The 7,500-nt window shown below is 39.0% G+C and overlaps 1 protein-coding gene across 1 annotated transcript in view; it reads right to left on the bottom strand.

Moving 5' to 3' along the window:
- LOC115214065 (chromatin assembly factor 1 subunit B) overlaps window positions 1-7,500 on the bottom strand; it is a 42,832-nt gene that overhangs the window by 17,266 nt on the left and 18,066 nt on the right. Inside the window, exons 7-10 of the mRNA XM_029783110.2 lie at window positions 6,493-6,589; window positions 4,080-4,337; window positions 1,704-1,810; window positions 323-374 (exon numbers count right to left, since the gene is read on the bottom strand). Of these exons, the coding sequence (XP_029638970.1) occupies window positions 323-374; window positions 1,704-1,810; window positions 4,080-4,337; window positions 6,493-6,589 (514 nt within the window). The remainder of the gene's footprint in view (window positions 1-322; window positions 375-1,703; window positions 1,811-4,079; window positions 4,338-6,492; window positions 6,590-7,500) is intronic.

Here is a 7,500-nt window from a genome sequence, read left to right as displayed (position 1 = left end):
AATGGAGAGCAGATGTTAAATGATGATAACACACACACAATGCTGTGTCAAAATGGAATGAAATTAAAATATTGCATCACTTTCTGGCTCACCCATTTACATATACATACACATGTTTATATACATCTAAGTGCATACGTATATTCTAGGGGACATGCAAAACCAATGCTGAAAATAAACAACCACTTAGAATGGCCCATTGCTAATTTGGCATGGAGAACATTTCTCACTTTAGCAAATGGTTGTCGAAAAACACAAACAATCATTGCATCATGGCAAAAGTATATGAAGAAATATGAAGAAAACAAAAAAATGAACTTACCAGAATGTAGTTTGGTATTTTTCCCATTCTTTAAGATTACATTCTTCTATAACTGAAGGAAAGAGAAGATGGTTAAGTTGCAGAGTTTAGAATCTAAAGCTTATTAAAAAACATGTAACTCTAAAATAATTTAAGATAATGAGATGTATGTTGAGTCAAGCAAAACCAATATCATAGCTGTGGCCAGTGCCCCCTGATTGGCTCCTGTGTTGGTGGCACGTAAAAAGCACCCTCCAAACATGGTCGGTGCCAGACTCACCTAAATGGTTCTTGTGCCGGTGGCACATAAAAAGCACCCACATAATCTTGGAGTGGTTGATGTTAGGAAGGGCACCCAGCTATAAAAACCATGCCAAAACAATCACAAAAGTCTGGTGCAGGCTTCTGACTGACCGGCTCTTGTAAAACCATCCCACCCATGCCAGCATGGAAAGTGGACGTTAAACAGTCATCATGATGATGTACATAAAGATGGAAGAATTGCCTCTAACATATAATGTTTCCAGAAACTGTAAGAATTAATTCTAATGTCTAATTTAAGCATAACGCAAGCAGTTTTGAGGGGAAGGGTTATATCAGTATCATCAATCCCAGCATTTGACTGGTACTTTGTTTTATCAACTACTGAAAGAATGAAACCCAAATGTCTAATTAACTTAGCTTCAAAACTTAAAAAAAAAGCAAACTTATCGCTCCAAGGGAGATAACTTGGAGTTTTACGGCTACCTTCCAAAGGGAAGTAATACATTTTTATCATCAATATTTAGGCGATGTTTCATGTCGGAATTCCATAGATTTGGGGGCTTTGTGTTAATATCTACGTTTTAGGGACACTTTGTATCCTCATAGTTCTTTCACAAAAACAGGGTAGCATGAAATAATTGTACGTCTCAAATGGTTGAGACCATTCTCATTCGCCTAGGTCAAATTTTTATCTATAGCCTCAACAATAAAACTGAATAAAATTTCAATCCAAAATCCATTAGATGGGTTTTTTTTTTTCAGAATTCTATTACATATATGCTATATATATATATATATATATGATTTTTTTGTGTGTGATGACTAAAATGAACTAAACAAATGAGTTGATAAACCAAAACTGTTTACACCAAGGTAATTTTCCTACATAATTCAGTGGATTACATACTGACAAATACTTAGCACCACAAGATATATTTATTGTATGAAAGTGCTAACAATACATTCCTGTGGTGTAAAAAATTTGTCACACTGTGAAAATGGGAAGTGGAATGGATGAGTAAATTTACAGGAATGTGAAAGGAGGGGCAGAAGGATAGAGATGGGGATAAAGTGGAATAACCAAACGAAATTAACAATTGAGAAGTTCAAGAGAAAGCAAACCCATAACCTCCCTTACCTGTTGTTCCTAAATCTTGATGTGGTATTTTTCTTAATTTGTAGTAGATAGGTGAACATCTAACAGCAATAGTAACTTTGGATCCTGTTGGAAGATATACAGCTGGCCTGGGTTGAAATTAAGGAAAAAATTTGAAGAATTCAACAGATTAGAAATATCAAGAAAGAACAGTTCCATATTTAAGAGATGAGGAATTATGTACATTATTTACACTCGACGGATATTTGTCCTCATCTCGATTGTTGTTAACACAACGTTTTGGCTGATACACCCTCCAGCTATCTTCAGGTGTCTTGAGGAAATTTCGAACCTGGGTTTTCATTCCTAAGGTATTTTTTGATGTCAGTCCGAGGCTATAGTAGACCCTTGCCCAAGGTGCTACACAGTGGGACTGAACCTGGAACCATGTGGTTGATAGGCAAGCTACTTACCACACAGCCACTCCAGCGCCTCTGTTTTGGAAAGGATTCTGTGGCAGGTTGTCCTTCCTAACACCAACCACTTTACAAAGTGTAGTGGGGGGCTTTTTTTGCGGTATCAGTACCAGGAAGGTCATGTAGTACCTTCCAAGATAAGACCCCTTATGTGAGGGGAGAGTTATAATGAAGACTTTTTGTCAGGTGATGAGAGTAAAGTGTGAGAGAGGGACAGAAACAGGTGTCTCGCCACAGAGAAGATATGTGGCTGCACCAACTGGAGAGAGAGAGAGATGGTGAGGATGTGTGAGAGCATACCCTTAAGTTACAGGGAAGTGACAGTAAGAGGAGTAGTACTAAGGATTGTATAAGGTAAGTGGGTGGGTAAGCTCATGAGTGCAAAAGGGAAGTGTGAGACGAACGGAAGAGGAATGCAGTGAGTAAAACACGAGTAGAGACAAGGAAAAGCATCAACATCATCATGTAACATACATTTTTCATGCTGGCCATGAGCTGGACGGCTTGATAGAAGCTGGCAAGCCAGAGAGCTGCCCCAGGCACTAGGCATCTGTTTTGGCGTGCTTTCTACAACTGGATCACCTTCTTAACACCAACCAGTTTACAGAGTGAACTGGGTGTTTCTTATGTGGCACCAGCATGTGTGTTTTTTATTCTTTTATTCTTTTACTTGTTTCAGTTATTTGACTGTGGCCATGCCGGAGCACCACCTTCAGTCGAGCAAATTGACCCCAGGATTTATTCTTTGTAAGCCTAGTACTTATACTATCGGCCTCTTTTTGCTGAACCGCTAAGTTATGGGGATGTAAACACACCAGCATTGGTTGCCAAGCGACGTTGGGGAGACAAACAGACAAACACACACATACATACATGAGTGTATATGTGTGTGTGTTTATGTATGTATGTATGTATATGTGTGTATATATATATATATATATCATCATCATCGTTTAACGTCCGCTTTCCATGCTAGCATGGGTTGGACAGTTCAACTGGGGTCTGGGGAGCCCAAAGGCTGCACCAGGCCAGTCAGATCTGGCAGTGTTTCTACAGCTGGATGCCCTTCCTAACGCCAACCACTCCGAGAGTGTAGTGGGTGATTTTATGTGCCACCGACACGGGTGCCAGACGAGGCTGGCGAACGGCCACGCTTGGATGGTCTTTTTTTTATGTGCCACCGACACAGGTGCCAGACGAGGCTGGTGAACGGCCACGATTGGATGGTGTTTGTTACGTGCCCACAGCACGGAGGCCAGTCGATGCGGTACTAGCTATATATATATATATATATATCATCATTGTCGTCATTGAACGTCAGCTTTCCATGCTGGCATGGGTTGGACGGTTTGACTGAGGGCTGGCAAACCAGAAGGCTGCACCAGGCTCCAATCTGATCTGGCAAAGTTTCTGCTCTTCCCAACACCAACCACTCTGAGAGTGTAGTGAGTGCTTTTTACGCACTATGATGAGCTTCTTTCAGTTTCCATCAAGCAAATCCACTCACAAGGCTTTGGTCAGCCCGAAGCTGTAGTAGAAGACACTTGTCCAAGGTGCCATGCAGTAAAACTGAACCTGGAACCATGTGGTTGGTAAGCAAGCTTCTTACCACACAGCCATTCCCGCACCATGGATGCTTTTTTTTATGCAACACAGGCATGGATGCTTACGTGGTGCTAACACAAGTGCTTTTTACATGGTACCAGTACTCACAGGGTCACCAAGGACATCTCAGCTTGGAGAAGGAGAGGAACTGAGATAAGAGGCCATGTGCCAGGCAAGAGGTTGGGGTGTGATAGAGGGTCGGGGATAATAAGAGGGTCAGGGATAGCTGTCTTACTAGAGGAAAGACTTGGCAACCTTGGTAGGACAAGGAACCAGAGGGAAGTGAAGGGGAGAGAAAGGAAGGAGAAAGAGAGAAATGAATAACTGAATAACATACTTGTTGAGTTTATATCGGGAACAAATAAATGTAGCATTGATAACTTTGGTCTCCAGTTCCACACAACCAGCTGGCATGATTAACAATTCCCCATCAGGACTGAAGGTCAACCGTCTGAAAAATGACCTCATTGTGTCATCGTGAAATATGCGACTGGATTTACTTTTAGCGTCCGAATCGTTGGACTGTGACAGTGAATTCATCTTGTATATATCGTGGACGAGGCATTGTTTTGCAACACTGAATACACGACAAGACCTGTACAGAAAATAAAACACAATATTAAGATAGATAAATAAATAAATGGGTTTTCAGAATATTCCTAAAACAATTAGTCTTGTACCATATAAATTATTCCTTATATATTTCGCTAGCAGCTAAGCCCGGTTTCACCCAGTCTGTTTGGATGATGTGGCTATGATCGTTTTCATTTAGGCATAATCTATAACAGTGTTTCTCAACCTTATCATTTCAGGTCCCCTGTTTCAATTGGAGCCTCCTCCTTGTCAGAAAACAGCTTCAGGAGTTGTGAAGAAAGAATTTGTACGTAGTCTGTTTCTGAGAGCTATTCTATTGAACCTCTATCTAATCATTAAAACATTGATTTGAAATGGATGTGTGTGTATATGTGTGTTTGCATGTGTGTGCGTCTGTGCTTGCGCATGTGTATGTGAGAAAGAAGAAGAGAGACAGCATAGCTAAAGTTTTGGCTGACTGTCATCCTGTACTCCCCTTGTTGCTAGTGAAATGGTATATGCCAGCTGTGCGAGCAACTGGTTGTTTCAATGGCGAAACAAACGGGAATTCCATTAGAAAAAATTTTAATCAATATTCTCGGTAAGTATGGGGACTAGGAAAAAAATAAAACCACATTCCAATGTATGCACCCGTCTGCACATGTGTGCCATTTTTCACATGAATCCACCCAGCTGTTTGGCTGTGAACCTCAAGACAAGAAAGAATACAACAATCGTCCATGTCCAATTTATATTATAGATAAGTTTTTACTTATAACTTATGTAAATTTATGCTGCATGCTGTTATGATTTATGTAAATGTATGCCAATTAGAGTTATAATTTATCTAAGTATATGCTGATTAGGGTTATAATTTATGTAGCTAGACAAATATTAATATAATTTTATTTCAAACTTGAGCAATATTGTCCAAAGAATTTAATTAAGCAAACGAATATGTTCTTTCTTTTGACTGTGGCCATGCTGGTGCACTGCCTTTAAACAAAGAAATCGACCTCAGGACTTATTCTTTGTAAGCCTAGTACTTATTCTATCAGTCTCTTTTTGGCGAACTGCTAAATTTCAGGGATGTAAAAACACCAGCATCGAAATCTCAAAGCTCTGAGATAGTGCACAATCAATCCAAAACAATGTGAATAAATAAGCATTGCATTTGGCAGAGTAATCTGCTTTCTATGTATGTGCGTATTCATGTATCACGCACAGACACCTGCAAACCCCATTGAAGAAAGCAAGGCTGTGGAATCAAAACAAAATACTTCGACTCTTTAAATCTTGGAATTAGAGGGATTTCTTTTGTTGTTATTTTAACCCAAGGTCAGCCTCGACATAACATCTATTTCTCAGGTATTGCATTAATATTCAAGGCGACATCATCTAGTACTTCCCATCCGTTAATAAGATGGTAAAGGGCAATTTGAAAGATATTTGACTGCTATTTCTAGGCAGTCTGGTGGACCACATAGAGACTGCTACTTCATTGAATCAACTGACGACAGCAATACAGTATTTAACAAATTACTAAACTAATTAAAAAGGCTGTGGAGTCAAAACAAAAAAGTTTGACTCCGACTCCTCATCATGTAATTAAGTGATTGTGGTTTCCATACCTCATAAAGCTTATGCATACACTTGTACTTTGAGTAGGCCTATAGGTTATAACTGGTTTATATCTTTATATATATAAAGCTGAAGTTGTCTGTGTATGGCAGGTTTGGTAGCCTTCAACTAACACTATCTCCTCCGAGACCCTGTGGTGCAAGTTGACCAAAATTGAGAGTATGATAGAAGAAAAAATTCAAATCAGACCATGTTAAGACCAAAAATTATTTACATCAAAAAGGTGCTTTTTTTCTATGAAAATCCCTATTTTTTACAATTTTTTGACTGCTGTGTCACCAGTGTATTTCAACCAGAAAAATGATCACTTAAAGAGAATAACAAGCTACATAATGCAAAATTTATACTTTTCAAAAATTCCAATTCTAAAGGGTCGAAACAAACCCAAGCAACGCCGGGCGATACTGCTAGTTAAAGAATAAAGATATTGTGAGTCGGAGTCAGAATCCATATAGTTTTACCGACTCCGACTACCCCTTAGTTGTTTACCGACTCCACAACTCCGACTCCCTGGAAGAAAGAATTAGATAACATACCTATCTGTACTCATTGTAGCAATAAATTCATTGAGAGGGTCCCAACTCACTCCTTGCACAAAACTTTTATGCTCTTTGAATATACAAACTTTTTGATCTGAAAAAATAATCATAAAATACAAACCATTATTTCTGGAACATTCAAAAGATTTCAAACTAAAGAAACCAAAGAATAATTCTTCATGTAATTAATAACCTTAGTTTACATTGTTACAGTTAATTAATATAATTTATAATCTCAGTGGCCTTGAGGTTAAAAGGCTTGCTTCCAAACCATGTTGTTCTGGGTTCAATCTCATTACGTGGCTCCTTGGGCAAGTGTCTTCAACTATAGTTATGGGTTGATCAATGCCTTGTGAGTGATTTGGCAGACAGAAACTGTGAGGAAGCCCATCTAGAGTTAACAACACCAGCCTGAAACCCCTTTTTGTCCAAAATATTAATCTCCTGACAACTGTTCAGAAACGTGCAACCAGACGAATATCCACCACCAGGCATCTGCCATAATCTGAACAGCTTGCTTCTCTGGTCATGGACACAATAAAACTCTGATGCCTGGCAACTGACTTGGTAGAACACTCACAGGATTATCCACCATCTTTCCCAAACAAAACTTTGGCACCTTTTAGAATTCTGTATGTCTAACACTTGTGGACATACTTACAAAATCAGAAAACAACACAGCACCGCCCATGGCTTTTGGAAACATATTTTCACACTCTGAATTGCTGAAGCACGGAATAAACTCTCCATATCAGTTGTTAGCTGTTGGGACTCTACATGTTTCAGGACTTCCATGCTAACTTAAATTCGCAAAGACTATACCTGATGTTTCTTTTTTTTATTATGACTCATTTACCGTTCACTTTCCTGGGTTTTTTTGTGCATTATGTTATGTACTTTATATGCACTTTTGGCAAGCTTTCACTGATATGTTGTAGTGCACCTGAGCACTGCATACAATAAGTTCATTATTACTGTTATTATTACATATATAAATGAGTGTGT

The sequence above is a fragment of the Octopus sinensis genome, linkage group LG1, assembly GCF_006345805.1.
Source record: "Octopus sinensis linkage group LG1, ASM634580v1, whole genome shotgun sequence".
NCBI classification, from domain to species: domain Eukaryota; kingdom Metazoa; phylum Mollusca; class Cephalopoda; order Octopoda; family Octopodidae; genus Octopus; species Octopus sinensis.
The sequence above is the reverse complement of the archived record's forward strand: the minus strand, read 5'-3'. Positions and strand labels throughout refer to the sequence as shown.